Raw genomic sequence first — 25,327 nt, 5'->3', positions numbered from 1 at the left:
AGGTGTGTGTCTGTGTGTGTGTGTGTGCAGGCTTAAAGAGTGTGTGTGTGTGTGGGGGGGGGGGGAGTATTTAATGATGACTAATTATGTCACGCAGCCAAATTACAGTATTTGTAGTGTTTGACTTTCTCCCCTCATACAAACTAAATTAAGAACGTGGTGGGACGCAGGAGGAAGTCACTGTTTCATGTGCAGGTTTCCTCTCAGTCACCGACTCGCACAACTCTGCTCAGAAGACGGAAGAAAAGCTCTGAATCACTCGTTTGTTCTTCTGTCTTTCTGCAGCTCTGTTACATAATCTGGGGACCTTCCGTTTAATTAGTCATCACAGCGGCAGCGGCTGAAGTGCTTTTCAGATCTGATCTCAGGTCGAGAGGGAGGCTGAGTTCAGTGCGACGCCCTCCTGTGAAATCTAACATCTCTTCTTCTTCTGTTGTTGTTGTTGTTGTTGTTGTGTCATTAAAGTCATATAAACAGAAGGACCCAGTTCGAGAACCCAGTCCTGGAGGCCAAGAGGAGACTCCAGCAGCAGCAGCAGATGCAAAGCCAGGGTCTGTCCTCACTGCCCCTCCCCTCCATCTACAGAGGTGAGAGCCCCCCCCCCTCTGGTGTCTGAGCTGAGTTTCTCTGTGTGTAGTCAGAGCCATTATCTGTCTGTTTGTGTATGTTCGGTTCTCAAGCTACTTGTATCTGTATGTGAAGGTTTTATAACTTCAAATGTAGATTTAACAAACACTTATAAGGAATAGATAAAGAACTGGAATGGCCCTTAGAAGAGTGCGTGCCTCTGCAAGGCCGAACAACCCTACATGTGACTGTCTAGATCTTATATATAGATCTTATTCGGACTAATATAAAGGTTGTATAACTCTACGTTTGCACACCCTGCTCACAAACAAATCAGACAAAGGAGAAAATGTGACCTCTGTGGTGAAGGTTAACGTTTCATTCAATCATCTAGAATAACATTTTGCCCAGACATAAATCAGTTAGGCTTCAAAATGGATTGAAAACGAATTCTGAATGTTATTTCAATAACTCACTTTCTCTTTCTTCCAAATTCCCTTTCCCGATTTTCCGGAGAATCTATTTTTATGTTGATTGACAGGAACAGATCTGAGGAGACGTCTGTGTGTGAATCAAAGTCTTCCTCCGACTGCACGTGTGGGATTCAATGTGATTCACTGTTTTTTGTTTAATCACTGGTTTGCTGCTGCCTGGTTCCAGTGCTCACGCTGCACCGGCAGTGGGATGCACTGGTGAGGAGGAGGTTTGTTTCCGTAGTAACGTAGTGGTCCGGAGTGGAGAGCCTGTCTCCGTGGTTACACTTCCATTGAGGCTCTCTCTCCTCCCTCTCCCCACCTTCCTCCTCCTCCTCCTTCTTTTCTCTCGATGCCAGTGGAGGATGCCAAGCCCTGTGCCACCCTCCCCAGGTCCGCCCTCACGCAGGTCGGCCCGGTGCCCGAGCGCTGCCACAGCCTGGGCGACCTCTCCCGCTCGCCGACTCTGTGCCGCCGGGCCGCCGTGTACGCCACCACCTCCTCCTCCACCGACGTCTCCCCGCTGCGGCGCGTTCTGACTCGGCGGAGGAATATGTGCCCCCACCAGCGGCAGCAGCAGCAGCCACTTCACACCTCCGCCTGCGCTGTGGTGCTAGAGCAGCCTGTCTGTAGCCCCTACTCCCTGTGGCACTTCGTCAGTAAGTAGGCCAAGAGAGAGGCAGCGGAGGCTGACTGTCGCCCTCACGGCTGCTTGCGCTCCTTACTGTAAGCATGCTAGCTTTGTAAGCACGCTTTCCCCCTGAAGGCTGCTGAAGGGTTTGTGTGAACCATGACATGTCTTATCGGCTGGCAGAAGCCGGCAGAGGAGTGTTATCACTCCGGCGATGTCTGGACCGGCGACGGCAAAACAAAGGATGTTAACTAGAACACTAGCCGCGACTCTTTTCTGAGGTGAAACGATGGGAGACTTGTTTAAGTGTGACTAAGCTTGTTGGCTGAGATCCTCTCATTCTGCACAAGACGCTTCTCCTCCAAAGTCCCCCCCCGCCCGCCCCCCCAGCTCCCCCTTCCTCCAGTAATCTCCCAGTTCCTCCCTAACCCTCCCACGCATCTTCTCTTGGAACCGATCCCTGATTGACAGCATGTCATGTGCCCGGCGTTGCTTCTTGTGGTTTCCTCTGGACGGGACTGAAGACCTGCACCCCTGATACTCTCTGCACCCCCGTCACACCCCCAGCATGGGAGGAGAGGAACAGACTGAGGTTTTGGGGTTTTGCCAGGAGGGATTTTTCTTTTTTTTTGTTTAGACTCTGCACGGGAGCCAAATCTGCTGAAGCCCACATGCAGCTTCCAGCCCCGCAGCCTCACCTCTGTACAGAGTTGTTTGTTTTGCAGCTAAGATCATACCCTGCCAGTTTTTCCTGCGGCTTCACCTACTGGATAAGCTTTCCCCATGCCTCCACCCTGTGACCTCTGCCCCCGCACCAAACACGAGGCCCTGTCATCCTGTGCCTTAAAGCCTCTGAAGTATCGATGTTTCCATGTGGTTATTGGGTTTCTCTCTTGTGTCCTCTATAGAGAAGCCGCTGTTCACGCGGGACCCGACTCAGCTGAAAGGCAGCTTCCTGTCCACGCCGCTCCAAAAGAGCAACATGGGCTTCGGCTTCACGATCATCGGAGGAGACGAGCCCGATGAATTCCTCCAGGTCAAGAGCGTCATCCCCGACGGGCCGGCTGCAGCCGACGGGAAAATGGCCACAGGTGAGAGACACAAGATCTTTTATTTGTAACAGCCATATTCACAAATCAAGGTCCTCGGTTTCCTGCAGCTGGAAAGTTCAAATACTTATAAATATGACAAAAATAGTTTTATCGCTGTAAATGTCAGCATAAAAAATTCATACGCTGATTTCTCCTTGAAAGTTTGACTCCCGCAGCGTCTGGTCTGTACATTAGTGCACATCCACAGAAGTGAGGTTAAGTGCACGTGTGCAAACCTCCCATTTCACACATTTACCTTCTTTAATGCACAAGAGCCGACGATTCATCAAACCTGTGCAGCTCACACAGAGATGAATGCAGCTTCCTGCTCAGGATGAAATATCTACAAGTGCAGTCCCCCATTCAGACACACAAATTATACCAGTAATGCAAATGTGGTTCATGCGTGTGTGTTTATGTGTGTATGTGCGTGCAGGTGTATCTTGCCATGATTGCACTCTACGTACATATATTTGTGTTTGTGCGTGTGCACCAACTGCAGAGTTTTTGTTCTCCCATTAATCATGAAAGGGACTTTATGAGCACTGCTGGTTGAGGCCACATGGGGTTGGACTGTGGCACATTTGCACACACACACAAACACACAAACACACACACACACACACACACACAAGAACAAAACAGCTAGTGTTAGGGGAATAGTAGAAGCAGTTTTTTTTCGCTGTTATCAGCATGTGATCATGTTTCTATCTGTAAACTCTGGAGCAGGCACAGAGGGTTTATTGGTCATTTATCACACGTTAGTGAAGATAGAACTCTCCTCCAAAATAAGCTTGAATCGTTCCATGACCTTGAACTTGTGTTAACACTCTTCTCTTAGAATATTGCGTCATAAATGTGCTGTAGAGGATTTATCCCACCGTATGGATGATGGCCGTAGACGGAGGAAATACATGTTCAGGTCCATCAGTACATTAGTCCAGTCCTTGTGAAAGTAATATCTCACAAACACCTCGAGGGAACTTCTTCATATTTGCCTCTAACGTCTACTCAGACTCGAGGATGGACTGATAAGTGTTTGGTGATCAAAGAGTCAAAGGTCAAAGTCCCTGTGGCATCTGAAAAATACCTTTCTAGATATAATTTAAAGCAACACTATGTAACTTTTAATGAGCTACAGCGCCCTCTGCAGCCACATGAGAGGATTCATTCTGTCGGGCTCCGGGTCCGTAAGGTTTTCATGGGAAGATGAAAAACAAAGTTTGTCAATGTGTTGACTCACTGAACTGAAACACCAGTGACTGATGGATATTACCCATAATCCCCAGGAAGTTGTATAATTGTGTGAGAGTCTGAAATAGATCTTGATGACTAATAAACAAACCCGCATATAAAACATTCTGTGTCTCATCCCATCCTCCCTCTCTCTCTTATTTCCCTGTGTACTCTCCCCAGACTAAACTCAGAAATCCCTCACCTCCTGTCTCCTCACCGCCACTTCCTCTCCATCTCTGCCTCACCCTCCCTCCCTCCTTCCTCGTCTTCCTCCTCAGACTGTGTGTCCTACTTTCACGATCACACGAGCCCACACTCAGGGAAACCCGGTCCGGCGAAGGTGTGAAATTTCCCAGACTCCAGATAGATAATTTGCGTCGCCCTCTCCCGTGTGACGACCTCCGGGCCGTCTCCGCCATCAGAGACATTTCTGATGTATCGCACATTGCAGCTCTAGCACAGTCCAGGCGTTTCAGAATACTTTCAAAGACTTTATTGACTTCAGGATAAATGTTTCTCCGCAGATAGGAAGTGCAGGGGTTCGTTATCTGTGATATGTCTGAGCTGTGTGTGCTTGATGTGAAGAGGTTTAATTTGGAAGCTAGAGGCTGTTAATGAAAGATCAAGTGGGTTAGTGGGTTCAAAACGAGTGGAGTTGCTGCAGCACTCTGCTGTTCTGTGTTCAGACACCACAGTGTGTGTGCGGTTCAGATAAGACGAGAGAGAAACTAAGAGAATGTGTGAAGTTAATGGTTTGAGGTTAGCGTTGCTTAAAACTTGTGTGTTTACACTTTGAACAGCAGGTCCTGTTTCAGCTTTTTACTGCATATCTCTTCTATCTCTCCTTGACTTTGTCTATTCAAAGACAACTTAACGCTTTTTCTCACGTGTTGTTAAAAAATTTTTTTTTAATATTTAATTCTGAACAGATAAAAAGACCAAAGTCTTAATTGGTTTGGTTCTTGCTGTCAGACAGAAGTATCTCTGTATGTTCTTATCATGATAAGTTTTATAAAATAACCAGTAACACCACAATTTAGTGCTGTTAGGAAACGACTCGTTTCCTTCAGAAGTAACAAAACAGGATTTTTTTTTACTAGTTAGTTTACTGCACAGTCTAAAGATCAGTCTTTAACAAATGCCGGCCCCCTGCTGAGACTCCATCGTGGCCCCGTCTTCTCAGCAGGGTCCGCCGAGACCTTTACGTCCGCAGACTCTTGAACACACCATTAGCTGGAGATGAATGTGTCATAAGGAATATGCAAGGATGGGACAATGAGAGATGAATTGGCTGCTGGGGCCTTGGTCCCCGGCGAGCGTGGCGTTAAGGTCAGCGTGATTTAGAATACACAAAGGGACCAGCGGGAGCTGTTCTAATAGATGGAGAGCGGATGCATGGCGGCCGTGAGCAAGAAGTTTTGTCTCCTCTCTCTCTGATGTGTTAATCTCTCTCCACCTTCATTCACCAGTCTGTGTTTGTGACCTGATCAAGGCTTATTTTGACTGCACTCACAAAAGCCACAGTGCTTCTGTAGCCATGTTGATTGCAGATTATACAAAGTGTCAAGAAGTATCAAGGAGGAACAAGATGGATCTGTTTTTAAATTCTTTCTGGGGAATTATTCTTTCTTTAATATTTCGTTTTTGTGCCTTTTTCTGCAAAATGCCAAACGGATTCTACCTCTTGAGAAGAATCAAACATGAGATTGCTTCGCTGGAAGTTCGCCCAGCTCTCAGAAATCTGCAGTAATATTTGAAATAAGTTTTGATTACAACCAGACGTGGAGAACAGCAGGATGTTTGTTTCTGTCTTTTCCTGAGAAATATCAAATAGTCTGAACTGAAAACTGAAAACTGAACAACACGAGCAGGTCGGACTTCTGGTAGGACTACGCTTCATAGAATCTGTAAACTCTGAAAATCTGAGAGAATCCGTCTTGAATCCTTCAGATGTCCGTCAATCTCATGCTCTTTTTGGTTATCGCTGGTTTGTTGTTTCGCTGCCGACTAAACTCTAAAGTCCGAAGGTCGGGACCAAACAAAGTAAGCGTGAAAGTGCCGTAAATCTTGGCTGATAAAACTTTGGGCACGTCTGCTGCAGATGATGATGAACTGATCCGTCAGGTACCATCACGCACGGACGCCTGTGAGCTTAAAGCTTTCTGTCTCTGTGAAAACAAAAAGCTCGATGCCTCCTTCTCTGTCCTGCCTGCCTGCTCATAAAGAATGAGATATGGTCGCGGCCCGGGCACTGTGAGGTCACGGCTCCATCGTTTGTTTTCTGCCAGCATGCCGCTCGACTATTGATTCCGACGCCGGCGCTCAAGGCAAATGTCGGCCGGGATTAATTAAAAGTTCTGTCACGTCACGTTGCCTGGAGATGTGAGCTCGCTCTGTCAGCGCCGGCATTTGTCTGCATCTCAGTTCACACAGAGAGAGAGAGAGAGAGAGAGAGAGAGAGAGAGAGAACATTTTGGTGATATCTTAACTTGGGTTTCTCGCCGCCGCTCGGCCGGGTCGGTAGCTCGGCTCCGGCTCTACAGTCAAACCAGGGAATCGATGTGAATTACCTTCAGTGACCCAGTCATTAGAGCTGTAATAGTCTCCCACTCACGTTTTAAGAGAAGTGAACAGGACTTGGCTGGTGGTTAGCGAGCTGAGAGCCAATCACTGCAGCACGCACTTTGACTATTAATCCTGAAGGATCTCTGTTTCCTCGGCGCGCTCACAGTCTCCTCCAGCCGCCGCTCTCTCTAAAGAGCACCACAATTATCCCTGCAATTAGAAAATGATTGTTTTCATTATCAACGCAGGTAAATGCTGTTTGTGAGACTTTAATGTGGATCTCGCCTCGTGTTCCCACTCGCTGGGTGTTTTAATAACCTGCATGGTGCCGGCACAAAACCCTATATTTAGTCATCTGGATGCGGAGCCTCTTTGTGTTGGGAACATTTAATTGTCAGCGAGGTTTTATCTAAAGTGCAGTGTGTTGGAGTAAGCAAATAAAAAGAAACACTGTGTGCAGTGATAGACATTTGAGCCTCCTGTCATCTTTCACATTTGAAAGGCAGATAAGAAGTTTTTATCTGTGGAAAAGTCCGGATCTCAGCTCCAGACACTGGATTTGGTTGAAGTTTGACTAAAGGATGAGCTGAGTAGAATTTGGTGGTTGAAGGTCAAAGGTCAAGGTCGCTCTGACCTCGAAAAACAAATTTTTTGCTAGGAACATCTCCAAGAAATCCTTTAAAATTTAATTTGAGTTATCGGATTCGATCTTTTTGGGATCCTGGATCCGTGTCTTGATCGAGATTCACCCAAAATGTTCTGGTTTCCTCTTTGGGTCAGAGCTCAGCCTTCCACTGGAGTTCATGGACATAGATTCAGTGATTCTTTCAGTAGTTAGTGGCTGTTAATATCATTTCAGTTTGTCAAACCTTCCCCGATCTACACCTGACCACCATCTTTCCTCTTTTTGTCTTCAGGCGATGTCATCGTCTACATCAACGACGTGTGCGTCCTGGGCACCACCCACGCCGACGTGGTCAAGCTCTTCCAGTCGGTGCCCATCGGCCAGAGCGTGACGCTGGTGCTGTGTCGTGGTTACCCTCTGCCCTACGACCCGGAGGAAGCTGCCAACACCAACAACAACACCACCACCACCACCATCATCTCCCCGCTGGGCATCATGGAGCAGCGGCCCATCATGGTGAACGGCCGGACGGGCTACGACAACTACCTGGAGTATCTGTCCCGCACGGCCCGCTTCGTCTCGGACCCGGGTCAGGACCAGGTCAACGCCCAGCAGCTCCTCCCGCCTCATCCGGGCGACACCCACTTGGACGGCTCCCTCCCTCCCACCAGCGGCACCACGCCGCCCGACAGCATCTCCATGGCCTCGTCGGGGGCCACCCAGGGGGAGCTGCTGACCCTCACCATGGTGAAGGGGGCGGACGGCTTTGGCTTCACCATCGCCGACAGCGCCACGGGCCAGCGCGTCAAGCAGGTGCTGGAGCCTCAGGGCTGCCCGGGCCTGTGCGAGGCGGATCTGATCGTGGAGATTAACAAGCAGCCGGTTCAGGGCTTCACACACACGCAGGTGGTGGAGCTGCTCAAGGAGTGTGCCGTCGGAACCGAGACCAGCCTGGTGGTGCAGAGGGGGGGAACAGGTGAGAGACGTAGACGTGGCGTGGAGGAGTGTTGGCTCAGCAGGAGCGCTTGATTCTCTCCCCATCTTTTTCCTATTTGTCTTTCTAGCTGCGGCTCTCTCTGCCTTTTCATCTATGTCATCCTTTGCTATTATAACTAAGTGTGTGAGCGTGTGTGTGACCCGGCTCAAAGACCACAGAAACCTATTATAGTTCTGCAGAGCTCCACAATGGCTGACTAATGCACAGCTCCTCTCAAGTGTCCTTCCCACTCCTCTCTTCTCTGCTCAGGGATAGAGGTCTTTCACCTCAGTTGAGTGGAGCCAGCTCTGCTCCGCTCACTGAGCCGCGGTGGACAACATGCTTTTACAGCACTGAGCTATTTTCAAAGCCACTGTTTCATGTTTTTGTCATGACAGTTTCATGCATGGGGGCCGATTCTACCTCACATTTTATTTCCACCACGAATAAAAGCCCAGAAATGAGGGCATGTCAGAAACACCAGAGTTTTTACACCAAACCGGGCACAGACTGCAAATGGCACCAAAGTGCTTTCATCCCTGTGTTTTCCAGACTGTGGCCCTGTGACAATCATAATTATGCGCTGCACTCTGTCATGAGTCACTCACAGGGTTGTTATTTGCAGAATCCACAGGTAGACGACTGGTTTCTGAGTGTGTTTGTGTGTGTTGGGGCAGGTTTGTGTGTAGATGTGTCTACATTCACTCTCTAAAACAAGCAGAAACCTTTTCACAGTTGACTAGTGATGACTTTGACTTTGAAAGAAAGAGATTCAACTGATTTGACGGAACATAACTTGTGCCTAAGCCCCCTGTGATCTGCCTGCAAACTTAAGGCGGTCTCCTCTTTGAATGGAGGATGTGCATCTGCCAGCGATGACTCACTGAAGAGAAAAAAACGTTGAAGATTTTAATTAAATCTCGAATCAGCGTCAGCGTCCCTCCATCAGCCGCACAGATGAGAGCTGTGTCTGAATTCAGAAGCTGCATCTGAAGACGCATCACATCACGGCGGCCTGACTAGACTGTCCTGTCTCGAAGGCTCGGACTAGTGCGGCAGTCAAATGCGTCCCCGAGAAACAAAGACTCCAGCAGGTGGATCCTTCTCAGGCCAGATCTATCCCAGGAGTCATTGCGTTTCAGAGACAAACCATTTCAACCGAACAGCTAATCGTACAAATGTCAAAACACAAAGGCACAATACTTTTGTGTCGTGTGCATCTTCAGCTGAGAGAAGATTAACCTGTCCTCGATTTATTCGGTCGTGCTCTACCAGACCTCATGGGATGATTTGGGAAACCAGTGCTACTTGTGCTTCTCTTTGTGCGACCAATTTGTACTTCTGCATTTTGCCTCTTTGTGTCGTGTAATGTCACATACCAGTCATGATGCCAGCCGCCTGGTGCCACCGACACCGCTGAGACTCGCACACAAAGGTCAGCGGTGTCCTCTGAGCGGATTTATTGCCATTTATTTCTTTATTAGTCTGCCCGTGTCCCCGTCATGAAGCAGCGAGCCAACACACCCCGAAGAGAAGAGAACACACAGAGTCAACATATTTATGAAAATGTAGATTTTTCCCCCTGCTCCACTACGAGAGAAAATAAATATTTTTGTGGCCAGGACGTCTGTGACATCGTCAGCCATACGCGCACACATGGGAAAGGTCAGAAGTTGTGTGCCACAGTCTCAAACATCACCAATCTGTCAACACACTCCCCACACACGACACCTAAAAACACACAATCTCCCATCTGCGCTGGGAGCTAACGGCGAAGCCCTCCCGCCATCTGTCCGGGGTCTTCACTCGCCACGGAGCTTCAGAAGGTCGAAAACAAGCGCTCCCTTCCACCCGTTGGCCCGAGGAGGAAATAGCAACCTTATTTACGCGCTGTATTTCATCTCATTATTCCAAACCTGGATGTGGCTCAGCTCCACTACACGCAACAACACACCAGGTTGCCGTGTCACATCTGTTTGTGTTGATTTCACTGTGACGTGACAATCTGTGGGAGCCAGAGGTGGAAAAAGAAAAGGCGACTCGTACAGAGACACGGCTGCAAACATATGTAGAAATGAGCACGGCTGAGAAAAAACGTGCCAGAATATCCTGCTCGTGTCTCAGACGTCCTGGATCTCTCCAGAGTCTTTTAGAGGATTTAACCAGTGTCAGACTTTAAGCTCATTAAGATCAGAGACGCGTGAGCCTCCTGGGAGAGAAACTGTCACAATCAAGCTTTTATAATCTTTGTTTTCTTCTTTTCTCTTAAATAATGAGACGAGGGGCCGGGCAGGAAACCACAGATATATTTATTTGTGGGAAAAAGCCAACATTTTGTTATTTTTGTTAAAAGTCTTGTGCTGGTTGTGTTGAGGTTAACTGGGGGGTGGGGGGGAGGCTGTTTGTTGTGTCATCAATCAATGCGCTCACAACATGTTAGAGATATTAAGAGCTATTAATGCAAGTTTATCTTCAAGTATCATTTCAACATTAAAGTGATTTAAAGTGCTTTACTTTAGATGTATCTTAGAGCCACAATAATTTGTGTAAAAGCATTTTGCAAGAAATCAAACCCAATTGTCAATATTTTTCTAGACATTGAATCGACTCTGGATTTTTCAACCTAGAACTTTGAAATCCCTGTTTCTCCTCTGGTGCTGATGAGAGTCGACAGATATTTATCACTCACAAGCCGCGGAGGAGCACGTGGTGATTGAGAGGAAGAGTCGAGTTCTCCTTGTACTCGAACACAATACAACACAACAGACAGAAGCAGTAACTAACACAGGAAGTGAGAGCCTCTCGTCCAAGATGTCAACTCCACCTTGTTTATGACTTTCATTTAGTTTAAATCTCTGCTGTCTCCTCTCGGCAGCATGGCGAGTCGCACGTCCTCCTTCAAACCTCCTCAACTCACCGGCAAATGTTTTCCACGCTCCTCAAATCCTACTCAGACAGGAAGGAGGCCTCACTTCCCCTCAGGCTGTAATTCTACATAATTACTTTCCTCGTATATGAAGACACTTATATCATCTGGGTGTCTGTAAAAAATCTTATTAAAAAGTGATGTAGCGTACAAGATACATCTCCTCAAAACATCGATCATATTAAAAAATATATAAGATACATGATTGCGACATAAATTCCCCTCACACTCTCACACGCTCTCTATTAATTTGTGAAATAACTGACTGAATAATTAATGATAACTAATAATCCCATTGAAATATGGAGCTGAGGAGGTTCACACCTTATGTGGGCTGCAAACTGGAGGATTTTACAATCTTAACTGAATCATAAACGTGGGAAACGACAGATGTGACAGAGTTTTAATCTTTTAATCGTGAGAACGTACAAACACTAAGAGACTCCAGAGACTTGGGAACCCACCTCATCAAACAGGACTGCAGGATACACAACCAACATGGAGGCGGAGTTGTTTGTGTAATGTTTTGTCCTGAAAAACGTAATGAAAGCCATAAAACACAAGCCCTCCTACTGTTTCTATTATCCTTTTCTCCTGTGAACCTAGCAAACAAAAGTTAAAAGCCAATGAGAGGAAGCCAACCGAGCCGTGTCATAAACGTGTGTTTATTAACTACAGTGTTAATGTGTCTACCCAAACATGTTTGATATTCACCAGTCAAGATTCAGGCAGTGACATTAAGCCGTCTGTGAACTCTTCACACTACCGACCTGCAACTGCCCCAATAATCCTCTAGAGGGCAGCAGGTATAACATGTTCCTGAATGCGTGGTATCGCTTGCACTTTCCCGTTTGATAAAAGTTCATCCAGTTTCATTATAGTTTTGTTTCCAATTAAATCTGATGTGAGAGTGAAACTTCATTAGTGTTTTGAAATCAATATTTGTCCATCAGCCAATCCTCCGCAGAAACTGTTCCAATCAATTTCCCTTCAAGATATCTGGAACGAGGAAACTGACTTTTATGGATTAAAGTGTGAGACGTGTCAGAGTAGCTATCATTATAGAACTGTCACCATGCGGCCGGACCGATGTTCCACCTTCTCCCGCATCACGGGACGAGAGGAGACCGACCGGTATCCGTCAGACGACTGTCGAGCTCAGGAAAAACTATTTGCCAGTTCAGGGCCGAGCTCATCGCTCTGATCTGAAGGACTGAGTGAGTGAGAGGAGTCAGAGGAATGTGAGTGTGCTTACTTCTATCTGACTGACACTTTAAACAAATAATTAGTTTCATCATTTTTACTGTAGGTTTGTTATAATCATCGTTAACCAGACGCGCAGTCAGAGAGAAGCTGCTCCTCGCTGCGTTTTCCATCCTGCACCACACAGAGTGATCTGGAGATCTGCTCCGTGCAAACAGAGCAGAGGCTTCACAGGTGGTTGTAAAAGAAGATGGAGACTTTCATTTAGCCGACCACGTCACAGGCTGTTAGCAGAATGTGATATTTAATAGTCTCCAGCAAAGTGAACCAGGAAGACGGATTCTTAAACTGGGAAGTAACCCCCTCCTGCTGGCTAGTGAATGTATTTTCTCACAATAATGATGGTTTTGATGATGACATACAACCTGATATTCTGAATCAATTACACTTTGGTTAGGTTCATCCATTATCAGGTTGGTAGGGAGGATCATTTACTTTTAGTTAGTTTAATCTTAAATCAGTAATTTACAGTCCAGGTCAAGCTTGTATGTTCAATATTTTGCCACCAGAGGTCACTAATGCGCCGGCAGCTTAAACCAAAAAAAGGTGTTTGTAGGCCACACTGTCCTGACCCTTTGTTTATCAGCAAAATATAGCAAATCTTCAAAAGACTTACCAGTTAAACCAGTGTGGCCAGATGTGTGACGATTATTGCATTTGATACGATAATGGTGCCGTCTGTACGATCAATAATTCATAATGTACGATAATTTGCTGATCCAGTCCTTTTTTACGAGCTAACTGGGTTCCACTAAGTAGCCTGTGTCTGTCGAGATATTATTTCTTTGAGGGGCCGCTTTTAATCTCAAGCTAAATCTATTAGCCGGGGTCAAATGGCTGCACTGTCCTACACATAATTAGTTTCAGATGTTAATGTAATGATGTAGATCTTTTTTTTTTTTTTAAACACATTTTTTCCTCGGCTTGTGTCACGACTCCCAAAGCGCTCGGCATCAAACGCACGTCATTAGAGCCGAGTGGACCGTCCCCAAAATTAAACCTAAAGTTAAACTATTAAACGTCCCTTAAATTTGACTTTGACTCCCGGGTCATTTTAGCCTAGCAAATGGGGGACCCTGTATCTCATTAACTGTAATTATTGTGGGTCCGTGTGCGTGTGCAAATGTGTGTGTCCGTGGCAGACAGCCTCATTAGCAGCTATCTGACCATTAACAGTCTGTGTCGTCACTACGCACACCAGCCGAGACGCGGCACCCTAATTAGCGCCGGAGACTTTCAGCTCGTTCACTTGCTCTCTCGCCCATTTAGCTTCCACTAAGCCGCCGCCCCCCCGCCCGCACACTCACACAGCATCTCCGGGCCACATGGTTTGATTCACACAGGTTGGACGCACACCTACACGACGGCCAGGCACACTTTTCTCTCGTCTTATTCGCACATACCCTGAGGCGGCGTTAAGTGCACCAGCCTCCTCACACTTACATAAACGCCCCTCTCTTGTACTGTCATGGGTAACGTGCGCTTTAGGAATCAGCCGCTCGGTTCTGGCTTCTCACCTGAGACGGGTCTCATGCACCGAGATGACCAGAGGCTGCTTTGGTAAACATGCGGGCCTCAGGTGAGGTCAGCGAAAAGAGAAAAGAGAAGAAGAGTTTGACTCACCGAGCCTCCTTCAGCCTCTCAGGGACTCGCTGGGCAACTAGACAGTGATTCATTGGATTTGTGTGTGTGTGTTGTGTGTGTGTGTTTGTGTGTTGTGTGTGTGAAGATAGTATAGTTGGAAGCAAAAGAGGGAAAGCAAAAGAGTGATTACTTTGGCGTTCTGCCTGTGGACCGCAGACTGTCAGCCATGTTCACACTTCTGTCCCCGGATGCTCCAAACCGTGGAGGAGCTCCCTGCCAGGGATCGATATCCCAACCGGTCGCCCCCCCGGGGAGACGTCCGGGGGCCCGTGCATTAGCGGGCAGACGCTGAGATCAGATCTTTGCAGCACTCTGCGCTGTTAAGAAAAACTGGATGTTTGTTTTTCTGTCTCATTGCCGTCAAAATGAAATCACAGGAGCTGAAGCTGGGCGCCCATCTCCTCCCTGTGTGTGTGAGGAGTGAGGATTGCTGACCTTGGTTGCCTCTTAAACAAATCAAGCGCTCCTATTTGGGCCTTAATGGGCTGGAGTGATTACGCAGTGATTGCATTTGCGTGATTAAACAAATTGTTCAGTTTTCAGCTTTAATATCACGCATATTAACCCGTGCAAACAATTTGTTTTGCACACAGCTACAATGAGGCTGCTTCTTTTCTTTTTGTATTATTTAAACATCTGGCGAACGTGGAGCAGGCGTTTTTAATTGAGCTGCACAGTTTTCTGCTCTGGATTCTGTGTGGAGCTGCCAGTCTCTGCCCCGTGCAGATGCATATTCATAAAGGTCTGAAAAATTCATGTGTGCTGCCACAAATTCTAGTGTTGTCGTAGCCTCATTTGAATAATTGAATGGCCAGAGGTAGCCTCTCATTGTGACATTAAAGAGATTTGTGTGTTTCTTGTCTCACTGAACAAATGCAGCATCATGTGTGTCAAATGGTTTCAAACGTGTGTGTGTGTGTGTGTGTGTGAATTAGTTTTACGTGTCAGTCTTTGCTTTCTTTTCTTCTCGCAGAGCAGATCTTTTAGAAATTTGACGACGAGTAACTGTGAACTACTAAGAGTTGTAAGAACCACTCAGCTAATAAAAGAAAAACTTCATGGTCAAGTCATCAGCGTCTTAACCTGCCTAGTTTGAAGTGGATCAAATAAGCATTTGAGAAAAATCCAGACTTTTCTCAGTGACTCTTGTATGTGCACATTAATGAAGCTGAATCATACAAGCATATATTTATTCATGTACTTTGTCTGAAAGTACAGGAAACAATACTTATTTTATAGCATTTAAGGTTTAAGTACAAGTGAATATGCCACATATCTTGAGTCTTTCAGAGGATTCATATTTAATCACACAAGTTGATGCGCTGTCTTCTTTATCTTCCTTCTCTCACCATTGTCCTCATTTGACTTTGACCTGTTGTCCATTAAACTTTGTAGTGGATGTTTCCTGTTGAGGACAAGAACATGTTTTCTATGCTGTTTTGTTATATGACCTTGAGAACTGAAAGCGAAAGTTGATTACCTGAGACATAAGTGGTCCGTGTGCGCATCTATAGGCAAGCAGCCTTGTAGGGAAGCATAGAACTGCTACTACTACTAATAACATTACTAATAGTTTATTTATAAGGATTTATATCTATCAATACATACACTTCATGTTGTATTGACTTTAATCTGATATTTACCTCAACCCATTTATTCCTTTTTATCAATGATAAATAGTCCGGTGTCCTTGGGTGTATAGAAAGGCTTGGTGAATTAAAATTGTACATTATTAATGTAAGAAAAACGGTTAATAAACATTAAAAAAATACCCAAAGGAAGTTTTGAGAGAGAATTTAACATTTCAAGCAAACAGAAAATTTGGATGCGGTGAAAGATTTTCTCATTTTTCACTCTTTTACTTTTTGAGTTTTCGTCTCGTCCTCCCACATTAATCTTTTCCCTCAGTTGTCACCTTGCAGAGTCTGTGTGTGTGTGTGTGTTTGTGTGTGTGTGTGTGTGTGTGTGTGTCGCTGGAGTCTGATAACAGAACCATCATCGCCACAGGGAACCTGGAGGACCCGTCGCCCTCGGAGCAGAAACACTCCCCGACTCACAACTCTTTAATTGGACTTTTTCTGAACTCAAATTGAAAAACGAGGCTCGACTGCAGCCGATCTCATTCATCACTACCTGGAGCTGTGCCTGGGAGGGGGGGCGGGGGGCGGAGAGTGAATCACTGTGAAGATATTTGAAGTGATATTTGAACTGGAATAATCTGCTCTCATTGTTGGTGTTCTACTGGTCCTGCATGTATCACACAGATGACTAACTGTGGCATCAAGGCAGCTAACCAGTATGTTTCCTAGCTTTATTTAAAAAAAGCGGTTTCTCAGTTTGAGAGCGGGACTCATTGATTTCACACTGGGGTACCGTACACAATGGGGCTGATCTATTCACTTCAATTCTATTTTTGCCTTGACTCACAACAAACACATAGAGCAACAACGAGGAGTGAGCCAAAGAGTCTGAGGTATATAGCACTTCCTACTCCAAACAACTTACATGGCTAGCTGTATTATCTGCAATGGAAACGTTGCTTGGAGGGTTGGTGGTGGTAGCATCTGACATTTTACTGGTTTTGGGAAATTAGAACAATGAAAACAGAGAGCCGACTTTTCACGTGAGGAGAAGAGCTGAGGCTGGAGGAAATCTTAAGTACGAGCTGGGTATGTACTGGTTTTCAGTCCATGTTTGAACGCAGCTCATTTTAAAAGATCATGCTCTTTGAATGGAGGAAAGACAACCGGTTAGCACAGTGTGATAAGTGTGTGTTGGAATCCACAGGGTTCATGTATGAGCATTCAGGCTCTGGGTTTCAGCACCACGGACAGCTCCTTCACGCTCTCTCTTTCTCTCTCTCTCTCTCTCTCTCTCTCTCTCTCTCTCTCTGACTCCTCCTCCCAGTCTTTCTCTCTGTCGCTCGCCCCTCCTCCACTTCCAGCCGTGGGGCACGGTGACACCCGCTTCCGACTAAATGCTCGGTCCGCCTGAGTTAACAGTGACTCTACCCCGAGGATCCCTGTGGTCAGGTTTCAGCACCAGGGCTGTGGTCACTGTCGGTGTTTCAGCTTTTCACTCAAGTGGTGTCTTTGGGAATAAAAGAAAAGGTCCTTTCTGTGCTTCTTCCCTTTAATGTACTTCCTTGGGGCTGATAAATAAATAAATCTCCCCATGCACTAGAAAGGAAATTGTCATTGAGGCTTTTTTTTTTATATATAAGCTGTCGTGCTGTTATGATCTTTAAATTTGAATTGGCCTATTCCGGCCGCGAGTCGCTAACAGTCTGAAAAACGCTGCCAGATTTCACTGTGTGGTTTTTATGTGTTCATTTCCGCGTTGTCACCGTTTGACTCGTGAATCAGCTAGACGAATGTTGTAGCAGTGGGACTGGAGCCCGGCCAGGCCCAGACTGGGAAGGCTGGCTCATAAGTCAAGTGGTCACCCCTTAATTAGATCCGTCCATATGCAGATGCTTGTTCCCAGAGGGGAGAGGAAGGCAGCACGTGGAAATCAAGAAGGGGAGAAATTGACTCAAGAAGATGGAGCATGCTTGTGTTTGTTTACACACTCCTGTGAATTTTACTACAGAAATGGTGCTGGATCATGTTTCATTACTGTGTGTGTGAGTGTGTGTGTGCATGTGGTTTGTGAATGTACTGGTGTCAGCTGCTTCTGTCCTGCATGGAGATGGAGGTTGTGCCTGTAAACAGCAGAAGTGATGTTCCTGTTTAAAGTCCACTGATAAATGAATGGGAAAGTCAAAGGGAAACTTGTGGCCTTTTATTTTGCTGCTTTGTTTTAAAAACTGAATTAACTTGAATATGTCACAATCATCCTGAAGCACCTTAAACGAAAATCAGATATAAATCCCATTAAGAGGACCAACACATTTTAAACTTGGAATCATTACCAAAAAAAGCCCAGTTTATGAAAATCCTCATCACTGCTAAAAGATGAATCTGTTGCTGCTTCGAAGACCATACGTTTATTTTATATCACTTTTCAATATGAAGATACTTCACATTAGAGAAGCTTAAATTAATCCCTCTCTCCCCTCACGATAAGTTTGTGCCTCATATTTATTTATACCATCATCTGCTTTTTATCCTGTTTGAGTGAGCACTTCTTCTTCCTTATCATTCCAACCATTCTCGCTGGTTTCATGTCACTTTCTTATTTTTATTAGCTTCCTCTGTAATTCAATAATGGGCTTTATTCTTCTTCTTCATTCTTTTATCTGCAATAATCCCCGGGGAAAAAAAAGGCTCCATGGCTCAAAGTGAACCTCACATTTCTCTGCCACCTTTTCCCTTTTCGGTCTAAATCATATTTTTGTTCTCTCGACATTGCAGGTCACTATTCGCCATGGAAGACCCCTAAGCAGGTAACATGCATCAGCTTCCAAAATCTGGACCGTCCCCAGCTTTTGAGGCAATCGATATAGATTTTAGTGGCAGCGGCTGCACACGTGCTATAATCCCATCGACTCCCCTGCTCTCCAGAAATGACTTTTCTGTCCCTCCATCGTCGTACTAACTCTACTGATGATTCGCTCCATGTCCGTGGCTTTTATAGCAGCTAGCCCTTGACGGCTGTCCCTCCTTTATTGCTGTGAGATGGCAAAAAAGGTCAAGTGGCTCACTCATAACACCAGCAGACTCTTGATCCTGCTCGTCAGACTTGATTCATGGCCCCGACTCGGTGCCATCAGGGTTATACGCACATCCATGTATGTGAGTGCTTCGGCGCGGCCCAGATGCATTTGCGTCCATTTCTTAACCTTCATTTCAAAACATCCTCCTGATTTCTAAAAGCTTTTTTATACCTTTAACACATTAAAGTGAAATCCCGTCTTGCTGCTTCCTGTGCTGCCTCAAAAACATTCCTGTAGCATCGTGCTCTCCTGAGGCTCAGCAACAACTCTGCCCACCAAACATCCTCTCAGATCAGGTTCCCTCTGTCTTTTACATTTCTCACCCTCACATGCCCACACGTGCATGTTTCTGCTCGTCCTTCTTTGTTTCTCTTTGTGCAACTACGTGTGTAATCCATTTCATGCCTGGACGTCCTGCCAGCCCCTGACCCCGGATCAGGATGTCCCTGTCCTGGATCGCCACCAACAGCCCAGAATCAAACCTCCATTGCTTTAAAGTCGCCCCGTCCCTTGGAATCAGCCCATAGCTCATCATCTCTGCTCACCCCCCCCCCCCCTCTTTTTTTATCAATCTCCTGCATCTCCCTCGGAATAATTGTGATTCTGAGCTCTGAGGGAAAAGCTTTGAACATCAGAGTGCAGCAGCCAGCGTGCAGAGCCTCACTCTTCTTTTTACCCCCTAGTGGTAATTTGTTGCTGTCCTGCCCCTCTCCCCCAGCTGCTGTACACCCCCCCCCCCCCCCCCCCACACACACACACACACACCAACACAGAGTTCAGCCTCAGTTTAATTGGATATCATTTGTTACAGGAAGACTTCCACAGCTATGAGAAGGAAATATGGAGGAAACTCGACTAATAAGGGAAGAACAGGGAATTGATATAATTGTCACATCGACCTGCAGCCGAGCGCAGCCCTGAGCCACTGAGGGTTTCATTTGCAAATGAGCTCATCGAGGTTTGTCTGTCAGATTCAGCACCTTCCGTGTTCCCACATCGGACTCAACAGACTTGGTGTGGACTTTATACTTTTATATACAGGTGGAGAAAGTCCTCAGATAATCCGGAGGCTCTTATTCGGACATTTATGTTCACAAACGCACCTCCTCCAGAGTTTTGTGAGTTTCTGGAAGCAGCTCTAGTGTGTGCTTGCTTTAAAAGTCTTAAAACAAACAGACATTAAAGAGACAGACAGAGTGGAAGAGAGATGAGGATGCAGTCGTCTCATCTCAGGCGTAACAAGGTCTCCAGTCTCTGCAGCCCGGCCCCCGTGCAGCCGTGCTCCACATCAATGGGCTCGAACTCAAACCATAACGAATGTGAACACTTTTGATTCCGGCCCGGAGCTTTTATGGAGCTGATATTTATTCTCAGTACATCTTGAACCAGATGCCCCCGTAATTCTGGATATTAAAGTGTGCCATATGCAGCCGGTCTCCCGACTCGGTTTCAAACAGCTCATCGCTCTCCCTCCGGATCCATCGCTCACACTGTGTCAGCACCGCGGCTCATCTGACACATCAAGGCTCACACTCTGACTGGTGTCACAACACTGACGCTGTCACCACAACTTCTTGACAGCACACACATACATGCTGTGTTTTGGAAGCAAAATTTGCCAAAATACACAACATATCACCTCCTTTTTGATATTACCTAAAACTCCCCTCCATCATCCTTCCATGTGTTCTTCTTCATGTCCTTGGTTATTATTATTTGTCACACACTAACCTCACTCACTCTCTGGCTTCCTGTCTGTCCAGCTAGACTTGACCGTTCACTAAACCCCAGTCCGAGCCAGTGATTGGCCCGTTACTGCTCAGTAACAATAACCAGGCATGACAGGCCCTGTCAAGTTTGGGGTTTCTCTACACGGTCGAAAAACAGACAATTCTCAGTTTCTAACGAGTTCGGAATGTGGTGTCGTTTCTTCTTAAGCATCTTTTCTGAACAAAAAAACTAAAAGGCAAGAGAGTAAAGTCTGGATATAACTGTTTATCTGCTTTAACATAAGCTGCAAACGTTAATTTAACATTGATTCAAAGGCAAAACACACGACAGCAGCAAATGACCGAATGGACGACATTGTCTCTTTCTAGTTACAAGTTGGAATTAAAGTGATTAGAGGAAAAACAGCAGCTCTGCTCTTTATTTAATTCAGGACTTATACATTCCAAACAACATTAGCTAAACGTCAGCTTTGTTTCAAAGGCAGGACGCTCGTAATTAGTTATCAAGCTGGAATTAAAAGAGTAAAAACATCAGCTTTGTTCTTTTAATGGATTTGGGAAAGTTGTATCTTCTAGCAACATTAGCAAGATGGTTTCACATTAGTCCGACATATCGATTTCAGCTTATCCTTAAATCTCGAAGAAGGCTAACTAGCTTTATTCTGAAGTACAAAAAACAATGACTCCTACACTGATCATGAGCTGGTGAGAAGCTTCTGTTTCTAAACATATAATAAATAAGCAGCATTGTCTCAAACCAGAACCTTTTGTTTCAAAAGTTACTATGAATTCCAGGAGGTAAATCATTAGAACCCTTTTGACCAGTTCCCTAAACGTCATGCTGTTGGGGAACAGAGAACTTGACAGGCAAAGCAACCGTGGCTCCGGGTTTAGCAAACGGTCAAATATCATCAGAGCAAAACCTCCTTTAGTTTTGTTTTCATGCTAATCAGGCTAACCGAGACTGGGAAGTACTGACCCCTCATGACGCTGTGCTTTACAGGTGCTGGAGCAGTGGGAGTCCCAGCAGGGCCAGGGCAGCCCCGCTCAGACCAGCCTGTCGGCCCCCGTTATCCCCCACAGCGCCCCCTTCCCGACACACCACCTTCACAGGGCCTCGGTCCCAGACTCAGCCCCCGAGGCCCTGGCTAAACCCGACCCCTATGACCTTTATGAGAAGTCCAGGTCTATCTTTGAGAGTAGGCGTAAGTACCAGAGCTGACACCGCGGGTGAGGTGGCACTGTGGGTAACGCCTCGTCACCGGGAGGCGGTGCCGTGAAGATTCATCACTTTCTCTCTTTGTTGCACAAACACACACAGAAGAAGAGGAATCCCGAAAGTTCAAATATCAAAATGTGTTTTTTATTTGTACAGACGATATTCACGAATCACAATTTGGGTTTCACAAGGTGCAAGATAAACTTTATCGAGATCCACACGTTAAAAAGCTTGTTGAAGTGATTGAGCGTCTTTCTATCAGGGATCAAACGCTGGATCTTCAGCACAAACACTTTAAATAATCATCAGAAGCTTTGCAGATGTACACCCCCTCCCCTCCCCATTAGCATTTGCAGCTACTTATCCTGGTGTTGCCTCCTCTGATCCTTGTTCATTAAACGCACACAAACAAAGCAGCATATTCACTAACAGCCTCTTTATTGACCGGTGGGATCTTTACGTCGAGGCGGTGACATCCTGGCACCTCGCGCCATAAACACCCGAGGAGGAATAAACCAGCGATATAACCTCCCCATCCATTTGTTAAGAGTCTTTTTTTCCTTTCCTTGGGAGGACATTATCATCAGGACGCATCATTACTCTTCACACAACTCTGCGGAAATGTTAGTGGGTTGTTTTTATGCGTGTGGGTGTGTGGTTGTGTGGTTGTGTGTGTGTTCAGGTGGGTGGCTGCTGTTAGGATTGTAGAAACACTAACTCAAACTCTGCACAATCTTTGAGTCTTTTATCTACTGGTTTAAACATTGACTGTATGAAGATGGACGACACGAGAGCCGCCCCAAAAAATCTTGCTCGCCCCCTGGTGGCTGGCTGGTGTAGGTCATAAACCCTTGACACCTCCATGTTACGCAAACTTACTCCAATTATGTTGATTCAGAGTGAAACTGTTTCTGGAGAGATCTGCTCCTGCTCTGATTGAAAGCTCGACCTTGATCTGAGGTCAAAACTTTATTTCCTGCCCTTCAAAACAACTACGATAACGAGGTTTTCTGTAGGTACTTTCAGACATTGCCTTGGTAACATCCTGTATTTACCAGCTGGCTCTCTGCAGCACTGCGTGTGGTTTCTGTGGTAGCAGCTGCGTCACCCCTCTCGTCTGTAGTCATGATATCATCTTCTCCCATCATCCCTGCTGGGTCCCAGCAGAGCGCTCGCTGTGATTAAAACAGTCGGAATTGGAATCAATTTTTCATTCGCAGCCACTTGTCTTCGGTTGACTTCCTTTCGCTACTTTGCAGATCCTGTTGTTGTGTGAAGCCCCTGATTGCAGATTAGTGCTCGCGTCCCACCTCACGCTGTAAATACAGAAGCAGTATATTACGCGCCGTAAGCGCTTCCTGACGTTTATGGATGATGCTGAAGTTCTGCGGTGACAGTTGTGCTGAGACACAGTCTTTTCTGCCTCGTTCTAGTCTTTGTGGAAGTTTGTGCATTTTCCGTTGTGCTCTCCGAGTGCGTGCTGCCTGTGTGTGAGCAGTACTCGTGTATCTGTTATTGTTTATTGGTGCATTTCTCTCTTCCTGTGTAGAACCCGGCCAACCGCGGACTGTGTTTCCTGTGGACTTGACAGGTAAGAGTCTGATCCCTGCATGGACACTGTTAGAAAACTTGTAACCGCAGTAAGCTAACAGAATTGTGTGTTTGTCGTCTGTGGTTGTGTTACTCCAGGAGCGGAGTACCAGGACATCGAGGTCCACCTGCGCAGGCAGAAATCTGGGTTCGGGTTCCGGGTGCTGGGGGGCGATGAGGCCGGGCAGCCTGTGAGTCCGGAGACGCGTGAGAAGGCTCGTATGGCGATGGGCGTGGAACCCTGTCATTTCCTCCTCTCTAACCCACTACACACACACTGTGCCCACCTAACCCCCTGACCTCTGTACCCCCCCCCAGAGAGAGTGGTGGCTCTGGCTGCTTTAGTGTCTTCTGCTGTCTGTCAAAGTAACAAAAAAATATTTCAATCGTGCTGTTCAGCCGATTATTTATCACTTATAACAAGTTAACACCCACTGCACGTGACACTTAAACAAGTCCAGCATCTGAACCTGTCGGATCTCCACCTCCATATTTGTGACAGTTGACGTTTTTGCAATAGATCTTGATCGGGGCGATCATCGAGAAGAGTCCGGCGGATCTCGACGGGCGCTTGCGGCCCGGTGACGAGCTCCTGTTCGTGGACGGGATCCCGGTGGTGGGGAAACCTCACCGGTACGTGATCGACCTGATGCACGGGGCGGCACGGAACGGTCAGGTCAGCCTGGTCATCAGGAGGAGAGTGCAGGCGCCAGGTGAGAGATCAGGGATGGAAGTTTGTTATTATCGTCAAATATTATAAATTAATCTATGATTTGATTGATTAAGAGTAGTTTATGGTCAATTTATAAATCAGGTTCCAAAGCTGCTACTGGAGATAACATGATTGTAAATATTCACAGTTTTATGGCTTTGCCTGTCAAGTTGACTCTTTAAAAGGTTGAATGGGGTCGTATATCATCTTCCTGAAGACCTTTAGTTTTAAATATATAGTTTTCTGCAGAAAAAACGTTTTTACAGGTTCAAGTCAGGCTGCAGTTGCACAACATGCATGGTAACTGCTTGACCACCTGGATAACCCATTGACCAATGGGCTATGAGTAATGAAGAGATCGCCACTTGTAATTTCATATGATGAACAGTGTCTCGAAACACCAGTTAGTAGGACTGGGACACATCTTCAGTGATTAGCCCAGAAGACAAGAAAACGTCCACACACACCAGTTGATTCTCCCACAAGCCTTTTGACTGGTGGAGTCTCTGCTAAGCCCCTGCCGCCCAGACCTCCAGGTGTCTGCAGCGGGCGACCAGCTCTCAATTTAGATTTCCCTCTCTTCCTCTAACCAGACTTTCCAGGGAACAGTGAGTTCCAACATGACAACCTAAATAAAACTCGGATTTAAAATAAATCTGTGATGACTTTAGTGGCTGGATGTGGCAGCATGGGTGGTCTCTCTTCTGGTGTTAACACTGGTGGGACATATTTTTCTTTTTGTCCACAAATACAATGAAACGATCAAAACAAACAATGTGTGTTGCCAAAAGCCTCAGTTTAATTCTTCATGGAGCTCAGCCCACGCTGCTGCACGGGGACATGTTCCTGCAGCATGATGAACGTGGGCTCTGCTGCTGTAAATACTCACACTGCCTCATCCTGAAAATAGACGATGGATGACCATTTTAATTCGAGACGTAGTGACAGCTCGGTCACTGAAAACATCTTCGGGAGGCACACGGTTACCTCTGCACTTATCAGCTTTGAGGTTATGAGGTGACTTGATATCGCTGGGTTAGGGTCATGTCCACACTTCTCGTCCTGTAATGATTAATAAAGCCGAATTTAATCAGTGAGAAAACTGAAGTTCTAATTTCACATTAATTGCACTGAAACCTCTGGAGATCGCTCTGGTTCTTCTACAAGCTCCTTCACCTTTGAGTCTGCACACTGGGACGACACGTCACCTCGTGTGAACTCCGGCCTCCTCCGTCCTCATTATTACCTCTCTCACACACACACACACACACACACACACTCACACACACTGTTCTCACCAATCCTTTTCTTCCCACACTCTTTCGCCTTCTCCATCAATTTCCGCTCACCAAAGGCTACTGGGTGACTCATGCCTGGCCTCTTCTGTGGCCCTTACTTCCGTCCTAATTGTCTGGCTCCCAC

At 46.3% G+C, this 25,327-nt stretch overlaps 1 protein-coding gene across 10 annotated transcripts in view; it reads left to right on the top strand.

Moving 5' to 3' along the window:
- Positions 1 to 25,327, top strand: part of magi2a (membrane associated guanylate kinase, WW and PDZ domain containing 2a) — a 164,039-nt gene that overhangs the window by 126,112 nt on the left and 12,600 nt on the right. For 4 of the 10 annotated variants that reach the window (XM_062383101.1, XM_062383102.1, XM_062383108.1 and 1 more), the window contains exons 8-16: positions 466 to 587; positions 1,400 to 1,699; positions 2,580 to 2,762; positions 7,481 to 8,164; positions 18,353 to 18,384; positions 21,388 to 21,589; positions 23,153 to 23,194; positions 23,293 to 23,408; positions 23,714 to 23,906. In XM_062383101.1, coding sequence (XP_062239085.1) covers positions 466 to 587; positions 1,400 to 1,699; positions 2,580 to 2,762; positions 7,481 to 8,164; positions 18,353 to 18,384; positions 21,388 to 21,589; positions 23,153 to 23,194; positions 23,293 to 23,408; positions 23,714 to 23,906 — 1,874 coding nt within the window. The remainder of the gene's footprint in view (positions 1 to 465; positions 588 to 1,399; positions 1,700 to 2,579; positions 2,763 to 7,480; positions 8,165 to 18,352; positions 18,385 to 21,387; positions 21,590 to 23,152; positions 23,195 to 23,292; positions 23,409 to 23,713; positions 23,907 to 25,327) is intronic. The other 6 variants (XM_062383107.1, XM_062383110.1, XM_062383106.1 and 3 more) reach the window with 4 other exon arrangements.

Source organism: Platichthys flesus, chromosome 23 (genome assembly GCF_949316205.1).
Source record: "Platichthys flesus chromosome 23, fPlaFle2.1, whole genome shotgun sequence".
NCBI classification, from domain to species: Eukaryota; Metazoa; Chordata; class Actinopteri; order Pleuronectiformes; family Pleuronectidae; genus Platichthys; species Platichthys flesus.
The sequence above is the reverse complement of the archived record's forward strand: the minus strand, read 5'-3'. Positions and strand labels throughout refer to the sequence as shown.